This window comes from Pocillopora damicornis, chromosome 3 (assembly GCF_964200805.1).
Source record: "Pocillopora damicornis chromosome 3, jaPocDami1.2, whole genome shotgun sequence".
Lineage (NCBI taxonomy): Eukaryota > Metazoa > Cnidaria > Anthozoa > Scleractinia > Pocilloporidae > Pocillopora > Pocillopora damicornis.
Window position 1 is genome coordinate 21901366 of NC_142672.1, and position 21164 is coordinate 21922529.

General features: G+C 39.0%; 2 protein-coding genes across 2 annotated transcripts; one reads left to right on the plus strand and one right to left on the minus strand.

The window, feature by feature from the left end:
* Positions 1 to 1808: 1808 nt before the first annotated feature.
* Positions 1809 to 8488, minus strand: LOC113684151 (uncharacterized). Its single transcript, XM_089200478.1, has 6 exons — positions 6296 to 8488; positions 5866 to 6054; positions 5065 to 5241; positions 3736 to 3856; positions 3247 to 3356; positions 1809 to 2734 (listed from the first exon to the last, which is right to left on the minus strand). The coding sequence occupies exons 1-6, from the start codon at positions 8402 to 8404 to the stop codon at positions 2417 to 2419; spliced, it is 3024 nt and encodes a 1007-aa protein (XP_089056604.1). The 5' UTR covers positions 8405 to 8488; the 3' UTR covers positions 1809 to 2416.
* On the plus strand, positions 8483 to 16950 carry LOC113684148 (actin-like protein 6A). The gene is made up of 13 exons (XM_027201490.2): positions 8483 to 8648; positions 8726 to 8802; positions 10211 to 10289; positions 11178 to 11279; positions 11709 to 11809; positions 12674 to 12973; positions 13400 to 13489; positions 13847 to 13908; positions 14829 to 14943; positions 15471 to 15551; positions 15961 to 16056; positions 16326 to 16409; positions 16549 to 16950. The coding sequence occupies exons 1-13, from the start codon at positions 8624 to 8626 to the stop codon at positions 16627 to 16629; spliced, it is 1293 nt and encodes a 430-aa protein (XP_027057291.1). The 5' UTR covers positions 8483 to 8623; the 3' UTR covers positions 16630 to 16950.
* The last annotated feature ends 4214 nt before the right edge of the window (positions 16951 to 21164 follow it).

Below are 21164 nucleotides of genomic sequence, written 5' to 3' on the forward strand. Positions count from 1 at the left end.
AAATGACATGCAGCTTTAGTTCATGGTTATATTTTAAGAGGGCTTCTTTCGCTTTCTTTGACAAACATCTTAACCAAACTTACAATGTCAGGAATTGAGATATTAAGGAAACTGAGATAGATGACTTTTAAGTAAAAGGGAGTGAGACAGTATACAGACGTTCCGTGAATATATGGTCTTGTCTGGCAGACTTTTCACCTTTTTCAAGGAAGATCGCCAAACTACGGCTGATCTTTACGGCCAAACGTGTTTAGCCTTCTGAAGAGTTCTGACCGAATTGAAACGCAAATTAACGGCTGAATTGTATCCAATTCCTTTGACAAGGGAACTGAAATCCAGTAGAGGGCTCCATTGCCTCTAAATTGTATGCAAGAAGCATACATTTATATCACCCACTCTCGCTGATCATCGCAGTTATGATTGTGTGCATTTTATCTCCAATTTTATTAGCCAGAAGCCCACCGCCTGCAAATAAAAACGCAGCAGTCTAGCGTCGGGTACGCGCAAGGGGAACAGTTTTGGCCGGCCGCACGCCATTTTCCCGCCCAAGAGAAAACTTAAGAAAATAAAGAGGCTAATAGAAATCAGCAACTGAAGAGGAAATTAAAATTGGGAAAATGTAAGCGCGAGACTTCTCGAAAACGATGCTTTTTCAATTACTGGTACCCTGTTGATTTACCAATCTGTTTTGATCTTTATAATAGCGGAAGACGGTTTTAAATCAACGTGATTTACTGGTTTATGTGGTTGTTTATATCTCCCGTAGGACACCGATCTTTGTTTTGACAACCTTCACAACGCTTTGACCTGCGCAGACCTTCAACCCAGCGCTGTATTGCAGATATACCTTTGCTCATGCGTAGTCCCGATGTTTTTCTTTACCTCGGCCGTTTTGGTGATATTGCTATTGCAATATTGAATTGCGCTGAAAGAAGCAACCTCCAGTACGTGGGATTCTTCAAAACATTAATTTCATTCTTACGAGTGATATTTAAGGTAACTTCTCCTTGAAATTTCAGTTCAATATCGAGCACGTAGCTTTTGAGAATATAGAAAACTAAAGACAATGGAAGCATCATCGTCAGTTCATTGAAGTAGGTCAGAATCTTTGGAAAAAGGGTTAACCGTACGCCAAAGGCAGTTGCCATCCTTTCGCTCACTGTAATTCAGTTTGTTTATTTTTACCATAAGCCAACCAACCCCTTCTTTCACTGATAAAAAAGCTTCCCGGTGTCAAACCAAGGTGAGTGGCAGTAACTCTGCAGCAATTTACAAAATCATTGTTAAAAGATGAAATTAAAATTTCATGGCGTAAGCTGAACTGGATTGACAATTGGACATTAAATGGAGCTGTTGTATTTGATTTCATTGTTTAACCAGCTTTGTATGTATCAATTGCTGTTCAATAGTTTCTGTTTCTTATGATTACTATAGAGTTGTCTGCTAGTCCCTGTCAGTTTTTCACCTTTTCAAAGCAATCGACCGATAGGTCTATTGCAGAGAGCAACTAAAAGGAACAAAAAAAACCCTGGTGGTGAGCAACCTGGGTACGATACATCCAAGAATCAGTTAAAGCATTATCCAATGCAAGACGCTTATTTTCTGTTCAGCGAGGTGTCTCTAAGTAACTGTTACCACTGGATAGATTGAAGGCCCACTCACCCACTACTCAGGGCCATCTATCTTCATGTTTAAGCACAGAACATTTTCCTTTGGTAAGCAGCCAGTACGGACTGAGAGGCACTATGGCAATAGATATTATTCCGTCACGCTAGAGTAAGAGCAATTTATGCCATGCCATAATAATACACGGTTTGCGTTTTTTTTATTGAGCTTAAAATTTTGGATACCTTTTAAGTACAATGAAGCCTCAAATCCCAAACATCCATTCATGGCACACGTGCCTTCAGAGAAACGGAACAGCTAAAAGGAAATATAGCCTGTTTTAACGATTTACAAATACCAGGATACACTTGGACTAATATAAACTCTTTTCGGTCTTTGTTTGTTCTTCAGACGCAAAGGTTATGTTACAATTCCTAAGATGCTTATTGTCATAGGAAAAATTACATCATGCCAATTAACTGTCGGATACTTCCGAAAAAAACCGTTTACTGACAAACTCTCTACTATTCTTCGGGACGGTGGCCGAGTGGTATGAGCGTTGAATTTGCTACCTGATGGTCTCGGGATCAAGTCATCCATCCCGCTACGGACTGGATTCGTTCCCGGATGGGCCATCTTCAACTGTTCGTGCTCCTCATGTTAAACTCCTTGTATCCTTTAGAACGCAAGCGACTGAGCAGCTCTCAGTAAGTGGAGATCTTTGACAACTTTTTGTCCACTTAGAATGTTCGTTTGATTCCCTTTTTTCATTCATTGGCTCTGAATAAAGAAGCCCCTGAAGGTCAGGCATCTATATAGACAAGTCTCGGTATAATCCTGGAACGAACGGGCCCATTTGCTCTTCTGCGTCCTGCGCGCCGTCTTCTTCTGCCTTTGCAGGTCTTCCAAGTCTGATCAATTTTCCAAATGTTCCTTGGCCCCCTGGTGTTGTTCCATCGCAACCAAGTACCCGCTTTCGTGCACTTGTCCTTAGATTGTATGGAGACAAATGCCCCGATTGCGAGGTGTCTTCAACGGGCGACTGTGGATCAGAACTTTGCTGATTCAACGCTACGAAGTCAGTCCCCTCTGGCAATTGATCAGCGTCTTCGTGGACTGGGTTGAGATACTGCAAAATAAGGAAAACATTAATGAGATTTTAAATAAAGTACCTCCAAAGCAGTTTTCCATCCGAAAAATCAGCCAACGAGTTTCAAATTTGCCCCATTTTAGTAAGAGGTGAAACTAATCAACGCCTAACTCAGAACATAGGACGGCTTCTCTTATTAATCGTGCTGCTAGTGATTGTCAAACCTTCCGCTTGCCGTAAAAAGAAGAAAAAAAAAACTATATATATATAAATCGTGTTAGGGATGGTCCAGCAGCGGTAGTTTATAAGAAGAGAGATAACAATTCACTGATTAAAAGTACTCGTCATTAATTTACATCCGAAAAAATTGCGGGATAAGAAATTTGGACTTCTTAAACATGTCGACGAGACACCACCCACCCACCCCTCTTGTTGCAACATTTGCTACATTCAAAGCACCGCAAGCTTACTTTTTTTAATAGCACTTCTGAAGCTGACCGAAAAGGATTATTATGGAAGGGAAGGAACATGGCTGGCAAATGACCGCTTACCTCTTGAAGTATCCTGCTTGTTTCTTCAGTTAGAGCATCATGGGAAAATCTGCAGCGGCTGCCTTCCCGGCAGGATTTTATTGTGTGAAAAAATTTACATGGAAATGAACGTAAGGCAGGTTAAGGAATCCACACGAAGAAAAATAAAAAAAACACAAACGGCTAAAACGATATAAAACAACATCAACAAGTTTGACGAAACTGCTTCTTCTCAGCATAAATTTTAAGTTTTCTCACTTTTCCTACGCGTAAAGAGTACAAAATGAAGCACTGTTTTGTACAACTTTAACCTTTTAACACCAGAAAATTGAGAAAATTTCAATGCTCTATTGCCAGAACTGAACGCAGTCACCTTTCGTTTCTTAAATTCGCGTTCGTCTTTTTCTTCCTTCCTTTCTTCAGTACCCATTTCGCGTTAGATATGAATTCTAACTATAACATTCTCTTGAATTTCAAAGGAAGGAGGTAGTAACTTTTTGAAAAGGATATTGTGCATAAAAGCACAGTCATCTCCCAACTGGCAATTGTCAGCGGAAAGCACGTAGAACCTACAGATCGCCTTCTTCTTCACTAAAGCTGATCTGTCATGACGGAAAGAGCACTCACTGCCCTTTAGGGTAAAAAAAATAAAACAAAACGGAACATGAGATTGTCTTATTGTTCAACAACTATGCATTATGCAAATCGCATTGTACGACAATGCACTTTGTGGATATCAGACTGCTCAGCCTCCTGCTAATCGGGATTTTTAAACACTTTTTTCATTCGCTTTGGCCCTGAAAAGCCCCATTGGGGGAATAGTCTATTAAGTATGCATAAATAGACACACAGTACATATAAAGTATCGTCATTCTTTCGAATTCTTGTTCTCAAACGAGGGCAGTGTTCACGCTCTTTCGAAGTCAGAAAATTCTACGACTTTTCAGTTTTCACGGGGCTGTAATAGCCCTGGATGAACACCAACCTGACTAAACAATTTTTTCGCAACGCAAGGTAGAAAAAACGATCAACCCATTTGGTCAATGCAACCTCTTAAGATAGGAATGTATCGTAACAATTTTAATCCGTTATGATTTGAGCGTTTTTTTCCCCCAAATTTTGTTTTGTGGACAAAGTAATCAGTATTTCATCGAATTTCTCAAAAGCGGGGCCATGAACGTTTACAATCTTAATAAGATACATGAAAAAATTACTCAGTTCTGATTGGTTAAGATAAATGAAATTTTCAGGTAATTCAATGCAGAAGAGAGTTAATTCAGTGCAAAGAAGTAACAAACCAGACTGAACAATTCCTTAAACTGTTTAGCCGGACTTTGAACTTTTTTGCACCCTAAAGATGTGAAAATACCATTGTATATTATTGTTTTGACCGTACGCAGTTGTTTTGACCGAACACACAATGTCACTTGCAGGGTTTGAATAAATTATTTTTGCACTTAATGCGTGCGCTTTGCTACTGCATAGTTATGATAAGCTATCTCGTATTTTTTCAAGTAGATTATTAATAAATTATTGTTAGTCTAAAATCTTATTTAACGGTCAATTCCTTAATTCTCATTCAGAGGTTAACCCTGTGACCGCTGATAGTGACTGGCATCTAATTTCTCATCAAAATATCACTCCTGAATCAAACATCAAGGTTAGGAGAACGAAGGAAATGATCAGCAACTAAAGAACCTATTGCTTGTTAAAAACATTCTCCTTGTCAGCACCTTGGGACATGTATACGGAACAGTATGGAGAATTGGCATACTGATGTTAGGATTTAAAGGGTTAAGTATGAGAACACCAGCTATTGTTGTGCACCTCTCACTGTACCTTCCTGCATTTTCCTTGAATGTAAAATGAGCAGATTGGTCTGAGGAGCTCTTTATAAACTGGTTTTGTTCGAGGTGGCGGTTCTCCACTCCGTTTTCTCTCCAAAGCTTCCGCTGTTCTTTTTGCTTTCTTCAACTTCTTTGCGTGTTGTCCACCTCGAGTCTTACGTTTCAACAGCTGTCAAATGGTTGGATCGATATATCCATTAGCAATCAGTACAGCCAATAAATAACTTAATCAACAGCTGTCAAATGGTTGGATCGATATATCCATTAGCAATCAGTACAGCCAATAAATAACTTAATCACTGTGTAGATGAATAGGTAAATTTATAAATGAAAGAGTAAATCAATTATAAACAACCACAAAAGCCAGTAAGTCACGTTATTTCAAAAGCGTATATTTTTACATAAAACCTACAGCAAATTGGAAAATTAACAGTATACCATGATAAAATAAACTTTGCATTCGACAAGTCTCAAGTTTTCTCTTTTTGGTACGTTACCTTATTTTACAAAACTCTATGAACGTTTCGGTTTTTTTTTTTATTATTTTCATATTTCTTAAGTTTTCTTTGGGCGAGAAATTGGCGCGCGGCCAGCCGAGATTCATTTCCCCGCGCATACTCGATGTTTGACTACCGAGTTGTGCTGACCAGCTTTAGGGGATCTTTAATCTTTAATCTTTAATCTTTAATCACAGTTCGTAACCATACATCGAACAAAAGTACAAAAATGGTTGACAGGACGGTAGTAGGGGGAAACTAAATTCTCATGCTAAGACAAGGATAAGGATACAAACCTTTTCACTGGCTGCCACTGTAAGATCCACAGAATAAGAAGACACCATCGATAACAGTGATCCAGGTTCCGCTGATTTTTCCCGGGGTGGATTGTTCACTGGTAAGGTCTTGATCTCAGAAAGTTTCTCTGGAGTATCCGTCGATTTATGTCCTGAGACTGGCCCACATTTCTTTTTCTCTAAAAGTCTCTATAAAAGTAAACACATTCAACAAAATTCACGCAGAGACTTGACCAGGGAAAATAAGAGGGGATCCTGGGAACAAGCTTGGAGACAAAAGATTTATGTGCTTCAAGGTTTCTTTGCTATTGGTAAGTAATAAGAGACATTTCATCTTTTCTGCCACAGTGGTTGCTTTTTCTGACCGCTACTGAATAATTCAAACAGTGCTCTATTCCAAACAAAAAGAGTGTTTTCTTTTGATACAAACCTGGTTTTGTCTCTTAGCCCTCTTCTTTTTGCGAAACTTCTTTCTTCGATTCCTCGCTGTTCGTTTATTATCCTTCTGCCTGCCCCTTGAGTATTTCACCCTTTGTCCAATCGTAGTATCTTGATGAAATGATATTCCGCCAGTATCTCCTTCATTGTCAGAGTCAAGATCCATATCCTCAGCTTCATAATCACTTTTCACCTTACTCTCTTCTCCATCGGAATCATTCTCATCAATAAGAAAGTTATCATATTCTTCTTCATCCTCGTCTGATGTTGACTCCACCATCACAAGCTCAGCGTACTCGTCCCCGCCGTCATCTGCTACACTGTCTCCTTTATCAACAGACTTAGTATTATCATTGCCGTCGTCATCATCATCTTTATCGTAGTCGTCATCGCCGTTTTCTTGGTCGTCGTTATCATTAGCATTATGATCACTATTGATACTGTCAATAGAGCCAGTGCAATCTTTCTTAACATCAGCACTCTCGTTGAAAACACCAGTGTCATGGTTACCTGCATCAGAATTCTCTATACAACACTCCTCAGCGTTTCTATCTATACCCTTAGCACAGCTCTCCCTGGTTCTTCTCGTAACCTCCTTGTCCCAATGAATGATTTCTGTAAGTTGGCTTTTCTCGTCACTGGAAAGTTGATTTTGATGGGAATTTTCATTCTGTTTGATCTTCTCACTGTGCTCTTCATCTGACATATTAAGCTTTTCAGAGCTTTGCTTTGCCATGGAACTTCCTGTAGCTTTTGGCAGATCACTTGACAGCTCCTCTTGTTTTTTAGTGCTAGAGCTATGAGGACTTTTAAGCTGAGCTAGAATAGAACCAGGCCTTAACGGCTCACGAACTCTCGTTGTACTCCCATCAGTGTTTTTGCTGATGTGCTTCTCTTTCAGGTCTCTAACTAAGTCTATGTCCAATGTCTGATAATCACTGAAATACTCACCCTGATTTTCACTCAAATTGGTGTCTTCAGAGCTGAGTGCTTCGGATTCCTCTAATGGAATATTCCCTTTAAATTCATCGTTCGACTTTGCCTTGATCGACTCCTGCATGGGTCCAGTGGGTGTTTCCTCAGACCTCTTATCCACAATCTCCTTAGGATTTGTGCTGTCTTTTTCCAGTAAGGCCATAGTGTTAAAGGATCTATTTTCACCAAAATCAGAGTTTTCATCCGTGTTATTCTTATCGTCTTGCGGTATATTATTGTCAATGAAACTTACAAGAACCTGTGTTTCTTGACATTTCTTGGGTACAATTTCAGAGCCTGACACTTCTCTTTGATGAGAGGAAACTTCCCCAGGTATGTCCTTCGATCCATGTGTAGGTGTCACCAAGTCATGCTTGCCTGTGGCCAGCTGATTGTTACTTGGATCATCTTTACAGGACTGATCAATCTTATTCTGGGTTCCCTCTAGCAGACATGCTTCAACGACAGATTTTCCACCCTCGCTCTGTTCTGAAAGTACTCCCGATTCAACGTTGTTTTCATCATTCGCAGTAAACCCTTGGGGAGGTCTCTTTCTGATCTGAGGGGCTGGTATTGTAACTAGAGTTCCTCCCTTCATCACTTTTTTGACCCTAGGTTTTGGTTTAAGTAGAGGAGGCACCACAAGGTCCCGAACACTTGCCTGATTTTGTGCAGCAGTAGTATCAATACTCACATCTATACTTTTTGCTCCACTGGCTCCACGTTTAACATTTGAGTCACATCCTTTAATTTCTTTGATTCCATCTTCTTTCTTCTCTGTGTTTTCGCTGTTGATGTCCCGTGTTAGCGAATCAAAAGAAATGATTTTCCTTCGATGAGCAGTTCCTTGGAGAGAGGTACTTTCTTCGAATACCACACTTTGACCAACGCCTCCCTTGTTTGCTGCTATCTTTGCTCGATTCACTTGCTGCACGAATTCAGGAATCATCAAATAATTTGTTCGCAGAAACTCGTCTACAGTTGGTCTGGCGGTAGCTGAATACAAGGGTGACATGCAGTGACAATTACTCGAAGAATTTGAACTAGAAGGAACAGGTTGGGGCCATGGCTCTTCACTCAGAGGAGGTGGCGATGGAGCTTTGGAGAAAAGATCTTTTAGCGACATTTTACGGATTGAAAATCTCTAATATCGTGGAATATTTAGGTGCAAAATAAAGTACGATTATCGTTCACTTCGTCCACCATCTTTGATTTTAACGCTGACCAGTAACGAACGAGTACTCGCACACGTGCTTGATTGTTAGTTTCTTGACCAGTTCCTCTTCTAAAGTGGATCAATAACAAACTTTACTGGTTTTTCTTCAAACTTAAACTACAGATTAAAATGAGTGGCGGAGTTTACGGAGGAGGTAATGTTTGTAATATTTTGGACTAATTCTTGCATATTTCAATTTTGCTGGTCTGAGAAAAACTCTTTCGTTTTTAGACGAAGTTGGCGCGATCGTGTTCGACATTGGCGCCCATTCAGTTCGGGCCGGTTATGCTGGTGAAGACTGTCCTAAGGTAAGATAATTTTTGAGTTATAGTCAGAATTCTAGCTACTATTTTCCCTGGTTTGCCAAGAATATGCAGCAATTCATTACATATTATAAGCTATCCATGGAGTAACTTAGCTTTGTAGATGTGTGATCGCAAGTTTGTGCTTGATTAATGTTCATTAATAAGGTTACAATTCCAGATATGATCGTCATGTTTCTTCTCTTTACAACGATCACATATATAAAGGAGTAATCAGGTGATGAGAATAACCAAACCTATCAACCAGAGTGTTATCTTGATGCAACATCAAATTCTCTCAACCGACACAGAAAGGAAAGTGTTAATTATATAAGAGAGAATTGACAATTAGATCTTGGGATTTGAATCGTAGATTGTGTTGTATCTACCGTTTGATTTAATACTTTACTTAACTGGCTCTTTGTCTTCTCAACAGTTTGATTACTGTACTTCCTGGAATAAGCGCTCTCCCTTTCATAAGTGCTCTCCCCCATATAAGTGCCCATCCCTCAGGTCACAACATCAAACACACACCTCCTCAAATAAGTGCTCTTCCTCCCTCACCTCACCTAGTAGGGATACAAGGAAATTCTCTTTCTTTGAGACCCAGGGGCCATCAGGCAATTTCTAGTCATCAACTGACAGCCCTTGAGTCTCTGAGAATGGGAAACCTGTTTCTATTGCCACTTTATTCATAACTTTTTAAGCCTCAACTGGAGCAGAATCAGTTTAGGGTAGTAATTTCTTAGCAAGTGTCCCTCCTTCCCACTAATTAAGTGCCCTCTTTCCGGTAAATGCCCCCTCCTTTCAGCCAAAATTTTAAATAAGTGCCTAGGTGCTTGTTCAAGGAAACACTGTATTAAAGAAATAAAAAATGCGCTCAATGTATTGTTGAGTTATTTAAGCATGTGGGATTTTTTAAGAACAAAAGAGAAGTGTGGAGAAGCATGAGCCTAAGGTGAGTGCTTCTTGCACTTCTCGAGTTTTCTTAAAAATTACCAGGTGCTTATATAACTCAACAGTGCTCAAGGAACAAGTTTTTTATTTCTTGTAAAAAGTGTACCACAAATTGTGCATGCTCATAACGATGACATAGGCTGTGTGTATATCTCAACAGTGCATTCGTGTGATGTAAGGTGTGTGCTTTATAGAAATATAATGAACTCGTTCTGACCAATCACAGCATGCACATTTCTCTGAACATTTTATAATTATTTGTTCTCAATTTTTCACCCTTCAAAGTTGCTACATGATTGATGCAGCAGCATGTCATGTTTGCCTGATGTTGTTATCTCTTGGAAGTCCATCCCTTCCTTTTGACGATCTATTTAGTTAGCAACATGTATGTGTACATAACACACTAAGAAAGAGTGTCATTTTGATGTTCCAATGTCTTCTTTTCTTTTTGTTAAAGTATGACATCCCAACACATGTAGGAACCTTAGAAGAGGAAGTCAAAGATGAAATTATGGAAACTGATGCTCCTCCTGAAGGTATTTATTAACCCTTTAACTTCCAGAAGTGATTAACATGTAACTTCTCCCTATAATATCCATACATTATCCAGCAAACGGGTAATGAGAATGCTCAAACTCATCAGTTACAAGATATTACCTGGATCAAACACCAAAATCTTGTAACCAATTTACAAGGAAATGTGTAGCAGCCAGAGGGGAGAAATAACAATCAGATCTTGAGAGTTAAAGGGTTAATAATTATTATTATCACTTAGTTGGGTATTGTGGCACATTTTGTGTGCTTAATGGAAATTTTGGTTGTTCACACGCTGGCATGATAGTTCAGACTGTTTTTGTCTCTATATTTTTTCCAGTTTCTCAATGCCCTCCAAAGTGATAATAATATTATTACAGTCTTTGTTCTTGGGTATAAAATGTTCAAGGCCCTTCTCAGAGTCATTTTAATCCTCACCTAGCAGTTCAGACTGAAATTACTCAGAGTCAGGCCCAAAACATGTTTATGCCTGTTAATGTATTGTAAACTCTATGGTTTTATCAACTTAAGTTAAAAAACAACATTGTGCTGTAAATAAACCTAATGTCAATTGAAACTGGTCTGCATTGTTTATAACATTGTGACTGTTATGAAAACAAATGCATCTGCAAATAATTTTTTACCTCAAAAAAATTATGTTATGTTGGAGCAAAGGTTAGTCTGAGGCAGGGAAAAAAGGTGTTTTCATTGTCCAGAAATGACCCACATTGAGCTTCTACTTTGGACCATCCCAAGACCTCAGTCAGTTTTTCCCAATACAAAGCAACCAGTCAGAAACTCTCATTCCAAAATTTTCTCCTCTTCAATTGTGGTTTATCTTTTGTTAAAGTTTACTTTAATTTGTTTTATTTCTGTTACTCTCCTTGCAGAGAAGCCAAAACTTCCAGAGAAAAAATACTACATCGACACCAATTACATTCATCTTCCTAAAGAGAACATGGAAATTATTAATCCAGTTAAGGATGGAATGAGTAAGTATAAAGAAGAGACGGTAGTTTTACACAATAGTCCATCTTATAGTTGGATGCTTAGTTGCCAAGCCTTTGAACAGAAGTGAGACTAAGGGTGAACTTGTAACAATATATGATACAAATATTGCTGCTTTTAAAATAAGTTACTTTGTTATCATGCTTACTAGATACTGGTCTCTAACACAACAAGGTCACCTTCAGCCTCACTCCAAATTAAAGGCTTGGCAACTAAGTACACAACTGTAAAATGGCCTCTTGAGAAAATCACCAATGTGGGTGATTTTTGGCCCTGTTGTTGATATCTGTCTGATATGAGCTAGCTTGAAGGTGGGATTTTAAGAGCTTCTGTTTGGGTCACCTCATGAATGTTTTCTGTTTATTTATTTATGTATTTTTTTTGTTTTTAATTGATTATTTTGTCAACTGCAGTTGAAGATTGGGATACATTTGAGAAACTGCTGGACTATATGTATGCAAAAGACATCAAGTCTGAATCAGCTCTTCACCCTGTGGTTATGTCAGAAGCTTCTGTAAGTCAGATTGCTGTGTACATTTTGGTATTGGTGATATATGTATGTACCAAATGGTTTTGGTTGTAAAAACTGAAGTCACTTTGTACATGAAGTTAAGGGATTCATTGACAAAGTACTGTTTTAATTAAGACCTTAAGGGTTGGGGGGTGGCTTCTAAATTTTTAGGGCTTTTAGAGAGTGGAGGCTTATCTATGATGGAGTGGTGGGGGTAGACTCATCGGTGTAATAAGCAAGCTGGAAGATTCCCATTGAGGAGTTCTAATAAAGATTATTGTGTTATTGAGGGCTCAATTTGCAACTTGTTTTATATGATGTGAATTGTCTCTCAGATTAAATGACGTCCATAGAAGGAGTGCATTTCTTTTTATTGAAACCTCTCATTTTAAATGGAACCTACACTTATTATCCAACTACATGTAAACTAAGTAGCGTACAAACAACCTGTGAGTTTAGTACAAATATCATGCAATATTTGGACTGTTGGTTATTTTGTAGAGTGAAATATCCTGAGTATTTAACCGTCAGCTGCATATGGAACGCTTCTCTATCTTCTTTGCTTTTCCTGCCTTTTAAGAAATGGGCATTATATCAAGCAGTTGAATTATAAATAACATATCAGATGTTTTGGGGGGTGAGGGTGTGGTTAGGTTTGTAAGAGAGGGAGTGGCTGAACAGGGCACTGACAGTATATCATACCCTTGGATTATTGCACCAATTTGTTCAGAGTTACTATAAAAGCAGTTATTTATTGTTTGCATTTCAGTTGTTAACTCTACATAAGAAAAAGTTACCAAATTTTAATGTTTAACTTCAGTACTATACCAACATTATTTCTTCCTGGCTTCATTTTTTTTTTCTCAGTGGAATGTACGTGCAAAGAGAGAGAAACTTACAGAACTGATGTTTGAAAAATATAATATCCCAGCATTCTTTCTGTGCAAAAGTGCAGTGCTCACAGCATTTGCAAATGGTAGATCCACTGGACTAGTTATAGATTCTGGAGCAACACAGACCAGTGCTGTGCCTGTTCATGATGGATATGTTCTTCAACAAGCAATTGTTAAGTCTCCCTTAGCTGGGGACTTCATCACTGCTCAGTGTCGACAAATGTTTGAAGAACAGAATATTGAAATTGTCCCGCCTTACCTCATTGCTAGTAAGGTAAAGGAGTAACTCAGTTAATTATGGAGCTTTACGTGACTAGAAGGCTTTTTATTTTGAGGGCAAAAGTCAGGTGTTTTAATAAAAGCCAGTGGTTACAGGCAGTCTACACCCACTCATGAGATTTCTCACTGGAGTTTGTTTAGCCTGCAAGCAAGCTCTGGTGTTTGTGTTTCACCTTACAACACAGACACCTTTTACACCATTTGAAGGCACTTATGGAAAAACCCCTTAAAGGTTTTGGAGGTCATTCAAAATTTTTTCCCTCTTTGGTAATGAGAACAACTTCCAAATGCTGCAAATTTCAATAAAATAGAATTTTGTTTGAGGTATTTGTTAGTACAGTTGAATAAAAACTCCTTTTATTCTAGCAACCAAGTATGCTTAATTATTTTATGGGATATGCTCTTTCTGATGTTTATTTAGGAAGCCTCCAAAGAAGGTGGGCCTGCTATTTTCACCAAGAAGAACAATATTCCACCACTTACGAAATCATTTCACAGACACATGGTTACTGTAAGTGGTAGATATTATTTAAGTATATGAAAATTTATACTAATGTGATGACAGTAACCCATTATATTAACAATGATAAGACAGAAATTCTCAGTTAGTGCGTTTTCTGGCCTCAACGCTCTTTACATTGATATGATTTATGGAATTATTAAGGTAATCTTTAGTCCCAGCTGACATTTTAAAAACAGCATTGTTCACTCTAAATACTTCGAAAATGTAAAGAAAAAGGACATATGGAAGTATTTTTTGAGTAAAAATTTTAAAAGTTTGTTTAGATTTAGCATTTAGCTCTATGCGGTTGAAAGGAGTGGTTGCTGTAATCCATGCGTATAAATTTATTTTTACTTTTCTTCCCAGGAAACCTTACAAGATTTCCAGGCGAGTGTGCTCCAAGTATCCGATGGTCCCTATGATGAAAGGTGAACCTTCTAGTATACCCAAATGTCACTAAACAATTATGAGTTCCTTCGTTGTTTCGTTCCCACGTTGCTTCATTCTTTTCGTTGCTTCGTTGCTTCGTTGCTTCGTTGCTTCGTTGCTTCGTTGCTTCGTTGCTTCGTTGCTTCGTTGCTTCGTTGCTTCGTTGCTTCGTTGCTTCGTTGCTTCGTTGCTTCGTTGCTTCGTTGCTTCGTTGTTTCGTTGTTTCGTTGCTTCGTTGCTTCGTTGCTTCGTGGCTTCGTGGCCTCCTTGCTACGTTGCTTCGTTGCTTCGTTCCTCCGTTCCTCCGTTCCTCCGTTCCTCCGTTCCTCCGTTCCACCGTTCTACCGTTTCTCCGTTCCTCCATTCCTCAGTGTCTCCGTTCCTCCGTTCCTCCGTTCCTCCGTTCCTCCGTTCCTCCGTTCCTCGGTTCCTCCGTTCCTCCGTTCCTCCGTTCCTCCATTTCTTTGTTCCTGCCTTCCTGCCTTCCGTTGTCCATTCGTTCCAGTTCGTTCGATTGTAAGTTCGCTCGTCCGTTTGTTCGTTCGTCCGTCTGGTCGTCTATCGTTCGTGGTTCGTCCTTCGTTCGTTCAATTGTCTGTTCGGCCGTTGGTCCGTTTCCTTCATCCATTTGTTTCTTTCGTCCATTTGGTCCCTTGTTTCTTCTACCCTCCGATTCATCCGTTTGTTTCTTTGCTCTCTCTCTCTTTTTCATCTTCTCGTCCCTTTGTTCCAACTTTTTCCCACTCTCTTTAGTTCTATAGTTCACTCTTTCCTCGAATCCTCCGTACAAAAGTATAAATGAAATTTTTTTTGTTGTCTCTAAATTCGTTTTAGAGTATATCACATTTTATTTGATATTTTTATTTTCTTAAAATCTAAATCAATTAATTTGTTTGTTTGTTTATTTACCACTTAAAAGCATTCTTGGCAATATTCCTGGAGTGGTTTACGAATTTCCAAATGGTTATAACAACACATTTGGTGTGGAGAGATTTAAGATTTGTGAAGGACTCTTTGATCCCTCAAATGTCAAGGTTAGTTCTTCTGCTGTTCCTTAACGATAAGCCAGATGAACAAAACTTACTACTGTAGAAACCTCTGAAGTATAAATCGGGTGAGCGTCGATTACCGTACACAAAATCTGCGCAACTTCCCACATTTGGTCAGTGCTTCAGTTTAATTGGGGGTACTGTCGTCACTATGGTGAATCGAGAAAATGTTTGGCTACTAAAGCTGCCGCGACAGTCGCCTATTTGTCCATCTGACTCTGGTCAGAGTATAATAGAATATTAAGAATTTTAAGCCCCGGAGTTTCCATGGGAACTTCCAAGAACAATTGCCTCCACTTTTTTGTATTTGAAAAAGAGGTGGCGACAATTTTGAGAATCGTCGATTCAGTTAAAAATGAGTGAGAGGTGTTCGTATCGTTAGATTCAATTGCATTGCTTTACTAGCTCAAGAGACGTGAAAGACAGTTACAGGAGAGCTTTCTTTGAACCTGCCAGCAAGTATGCATAGACGCAGTTAATGAAATTGTAATGTTATCATTATGCTTCTTCAGGGTATTGAGGGAAGCACAGCGATTGGTGTCACACAAGTGGTCACCACAAGTGTAGGAATGACAGACATAGATATAAGAGCTGTAAGTGTTTCGAACGGTTTGATTATTTATAAGTCGTTATTCTAACAGAGTGAAAGGCGTGGAAATGCAAGTTAAACTGTACCTGTAGGTTAGTCATAGATAAAGTGTATAAGCACGTAAACAAGCGCACTAGAGATAGGGACGCACAGTCAATCGACAGTTCACTTCATTGCAAAAGCTTGCAATGTAGCATTTGAATCGTGGGGATGTTAGTTCCCTTTGTAGTATGCACTTCTCTTGATTTCAGTTTCCCCTTAATAACGCGAAGAATTATGAATGATTTGTGTAGAGATATATCCACCCACAACAGAAAGAACACGCGTTTTAAAAGCTACAGGTTGATTTGTAATTTATCAAGCTTCTATGTTTTACATTAAATTGAACGTAATGTACTTTTTGTTTTGACCAGGGTTTGTTTGGATCTGTTATCGTCACGGGCGGAAATACTCTGTTACAAGGTTTTAATGAAAGACTGAATCGAGAGCTTCTTTCTAAAACACCACCAGTGAGTATCAAACAGCCAGTCATGAGTTCTGTAATTAAGTAGCTCTACTTTTGCTGAACGGATTTGTCCAACATCCTGATGTAATTTACTTGCACCTGAAGTTTTCTACCGTCAACTCGCTTTCAGGGCATCACCCAATTTGCAGGGAAAAGGAGTCACTCAAAGAGGTGGTCAGTTTAAAGAATTCGTCAGAAAGACGAAAACCGCATGTAACTATGAACTACTATGCCATTTATAAAACCTCTTGATTATTGTTTTGTCTTCTCCAGAGCATGAGATTAAAGCTGATATCTAGTGCGCCCACGGAGAGACGATTTAACCCATGGATAGGCGGTTCTATTCTCGCATCACTGGTAAAGCAAACTTTGAGCTTATGTGTTCGTTATTGAGGATATAAATACTCTTTTCGCTCTAGATACTAATCTGAATGACATATATTGGAAGAAACTTCTTTTACCAAATTTCCTCCTTTTTTATTTCTTTTTTTTCCAGGGCTCATTTCAGCAAATGTGGATATCAAAACAAGAGTACGAAGACCAAGGAAAGGGATGTGTCGAAAGAAAATGTCCTTGACGACTTCGTCTTTGGCAGCAACTGTAGTGTATATTTAATGTATCATAATAGATTTCGCCAGATCACCGTAAAGCCCTTTTTGTAACGTTTTTATATTTCAGAATAGCGTATGAACAATACTTGAGGTTGTTTTTCGAACCAGGGGTAAACTGAGCAACTAAACAGATTGACTAACTGTGACGTTTTCCGAGCACAGTTAACAGCAATAGACATGAAATCTCGACACGATTGACGACGAATGCTGTCACGTTTTCTTAACCAAAGAAAAAACCCACAACTCAAGGTTGTAAAATATCTCTCAAGTAAATCAACAAAATATGAGTTATTAGCGTGCGTGTTTTCCATCGGACTCAGTACTGCTGTATAATGTAGGAATTTCATTCGCTTGACGCTGAAGTTTTGAAATAATCGTTACCGGCTGCTTTACAGACCATATGTTCATTTAATGAGTGAGCGCCATAGGTTTATACATTACGCAATCATGCACGTACGCGTGAAAGGGCAGAATGAACCTTATTTGATAAAACGATATTCGTTCGCATAATATTATCATCTCTTTTCAGTATCGCAAATGATCATCACTGTTGTGATTTACATGGTAAGCAAAATTATACAGGCATTTTGATTGGTTCTTACTCATGATCTATTGGAACATAGATGACGTCACCATTAACACCCTTTGGCTTTTTTCATCATAAAAGAACGAATAGATTCCATGTTTCCGTGGGTCCTTACGATAATAAATCACAGAAGATGTCAAAATGTGTCAAGAACAAAAGTAACACGCTTGGGTCACATTTAATATCATCTGTGATCTATTAGTAGACAGGCGCATTGCAAAATGGAATTTATTAGATAAATTGATAGGGATTTTCAAAGTCTGGAGCAATGTTACCCTGACTGCGTTTGCTCGGCCTCTCTCTACAGAAGAGAAATATACAGTAAGTCGGCAGCTCGTCTCGTTGCTTCGATATCTATCTTTCTGTGGTTTTTCCTTGTTTGGCGTTCAATTGACTGGTACCAATTCCTTTCTTACTCCTCTATACTTTTATGTTACAAGTGCCGTTCTGTTCTAGGGCTGTGTCGTGCCGATTGAAAATTTCGTCCGCTCCGTGAACAGTCAACTGTGAATCTGCACCTAAAACTCCATTTGTGACAAACCTGTCTCTACAAAGTGTACTTCTTCAACGTCATGAAGAAAATGTTCTGTGTAACGCTTATTCAGCGTATCTGTTTTTAAATATCACATAAACTATTTCGTTAGAGTCCATAATCAGGCTAAGCCGCGGGCGTAGTCTAAACAGAGAAAGTAAATCCATTTCACCTTTTACATCAGTTTGCATATTCTCCATATTATTCTCTATACATATCCTAAGGTGCTGACGAGGAGAATTTGCTCAACAATCAATTTTTCAAGGAGAAATTAGACGCTAATCACCCTGAGGGGTCAAAGGGGTAAGGTACGAGTGAGTGCATAAATGGTGAATTCCTATTGGCCTTATGAGTTCAACCTGTGGTTTAACGGTATCAACAGATTTACAAGAGAGTTGTGATATGTTTGAAGGGCACCGCTTTAAAGGCCACTCATTATTCACCACTCACGGGAGCATGGTGATGGGGGAAAGGGAGATTTTGTTGGAGGATTTTGAGGGGGGGATCACACGGTTTTAGGGGAAATGAAGGGGGGAAGAACAAAGAGAGGGGACTGTTGACGGCCAATTCAGATCCTAGGCAGGGAATCAAGGAAAATTGTAATACGACACAACCAAAACGATTCTCCGATTTCCTCCTCCCCACCCCCAGGCAGTGGTAATGACCATTACCTCGCAATGACTCTTCTCTTCTGGTGAGAAAGGCCTTGCCACCTCGAACTTCAGTACAGGTTCAAAATGTGAAAGCAGCATGTGAGAGCAGCATGTGCCCTGAAAGAGCACCTGGTGCTCAGATGGTGGAGCATTTGACCGCGAAACTGAAATGAAGTCGGGGACTTTTAACGACGAAATTATGGCATCGAGCCACGGTACCTGTAAAAGTAATTGTGTTCAGTCTTCTTTTACCATTAGGAAACCGTTAAAAAAAATCACGACGATTTCGGTTCCTTTACCATCGGGCTTTTGTAAGAAACTTCTCCTGAACTTACTAAAGTATCACCCCGTTTCCACTGATATCAAATTGACTAATTATGATGAGAGCTCTACCTGAAAAATTAAATATAATTTTCCAGAATTCATGTATTATAGCTATGAATACTAGTTATCAATGTGTCTGTCACAGGTGTTGTCAGTAGAAGAGACACACAGTAAGCAAGGACTAAACAAAATGAGGAAAGTTGGCTCGGTTCGGTTAATCCCGTTTTAACTCAGTTTTAAACCCGACCTTTCTACATTTGCATTTTTTTCACTGTACGCTTTGGTAACTAGCTGTACATGTTGAACACACTAGTCTTAATCTAGTTTAAATCCAAGCGCTCATCATATTGTTTTATGGCAAAAAAGGTGTTTGTATTGATGCATAATGCCTAGATCGGATGTAGATACATTTACTACCGAAACTTCAAGACCAATCACTGCCCGCAACTCCTCACTTCCAACTGAGTTTGCTCGGCAGAGTTTCGCGAGTCAGAGGTTTGTTGCAGACTCTATCACTAAGAAAAAGGACATTATCTATGGATAGTGATATAAATTTTTATTTCAGTGATTTCGAGAACACATTTAGCAACTACAAGCCAGGTTATTTCAGTGATTTCGAGAACACGTTTAGCAACTACAAGCCAGGGAAAAATTTAATAAACCATCCGCAGGAACTTTAATGAAAGTTGATTACCATCGATGTACCGCCACCTGTAGGATCTCTTACCACCGGCTCTGTGCATGTTTTAAGTTTCTCCTTGAGACACAGCTGCCTGTTGCATCATTAGCAACTGCCTACGGAAAAGTGATTGAAACCGGCCTCGAGGTAAAGGACTTAATTTGCCCATGAAATGGCTGATTTTTCCATTTTTTGTTGGTAGATGGTGTCTTCTTCTTCCTCTTGATATTGTAGGGAAACTCCTGAGTTTTTTGTCTTTCTTGGGTACCTCCCTCCAGAGGCATTCCCTTAAATTGCTTTTATTTACAAATAAAATTGTATCAGTCGCTTAAAAGTGCACGATGGACGTGGCGAAACTGCAGTGTTTTAGCTCCCTAGTTTTCACATAGTATAATTCAAAAAGGTAACTTCCGACGTACAACAAATGCAACAAACAAATATTAAACAAGCTGCAGAAAAAAAGAAGCCATGATCAGTAAACGCTTAGTAGAATTGGGTCCATGATTTCGAGGGACATTTCAAGTGTCACATACATGCAGTTGAACTTAAATTAAGCGGCACCGTATTAAGCGGTCAGTTGTCAAAGTTTCGAATTTACTCTCCCTCTATTACTATATTTTCACCTTTATTAAGCGGTCGCGGTCACCCTAAACTGAATCCAAAAAGCCTATTTTTATTATTTCCACCAATATCGAACGGAACCACTCCGATATAACTAAGAATAATATTTCAAGTAATTTTTTATCTTAGTTTATCTCCCAAAATCAGATTAAATAGTATTTTTGATCGACATTCTGTACATTTAGTGGTCAGTCATGGTATAAAGCGGCGCAGTGTATCTGAGGAACCTGTATTAAGTGGTCACTACGCCATACCTGTGGGTAATTACTCAATTCAAGTTCGACTGTGGTGTAAGAATAAATAAAAGTTATGATGCTTGAGGGGGTTTGTCAGTAAGCTCATTAGGGTCGAGATCGCATGAACAAACACAGCTGCCGACTAACAAACAAAATAATGAGGAACAAGCCGCAAAAGAGTAAAATTGTATGTGACAAACCTTAATGAAAACTGCCGCAATAAAGAGGCAAATTGTACATTTGTGTAACATGTTCTGAAACTCCTCGAATAGTAGTGCGCTTTTGAGGCTAAGGAAAGAGAGACATCATATCTTCCTTATAAAACAATAACATTTTAAAAACCGTACTAGTTGATTCTTCATGAGAATCTGAAAGATTAGGTGTTGTGAGCGATACGGAAAACTTAAACAAAGTCCACTGGATGACAAATTTATAATTGGAACAATGCCTTTATACCTTCAATGCAGTAAATCCATTACGTTATTTTACCCCGAAGACTGCATTACTTGCTCTAAGCAAGAATACTGGCAAGATTATTTTTGACTCCAAGCAATACTTTCACGAAGAGTTTCTTATGCTCTATATATTTCATAATATAGTCATAAAGTATAACAGCAGCTTTTTGTTCACTGCAAGGGAGTACGAGGAGTGTGGTGATACCATTAAAGGACCCTGTATTCAAAATGATCTGCTCCGGAGCCACCGCGAATTTATATGGTTCCAGCTGAATTTCAGTAGTGAGGGAAATCTAAAACCTCTTCTTTCCCTCAAATCCCTGTGGCAGTTCTCTGGTACACATTAGGTTCCTAAGGGACCTGAGGTATCTTGATAGCAAAGTGTCTTAACAGGTTTATCAACGGCCACAACTTG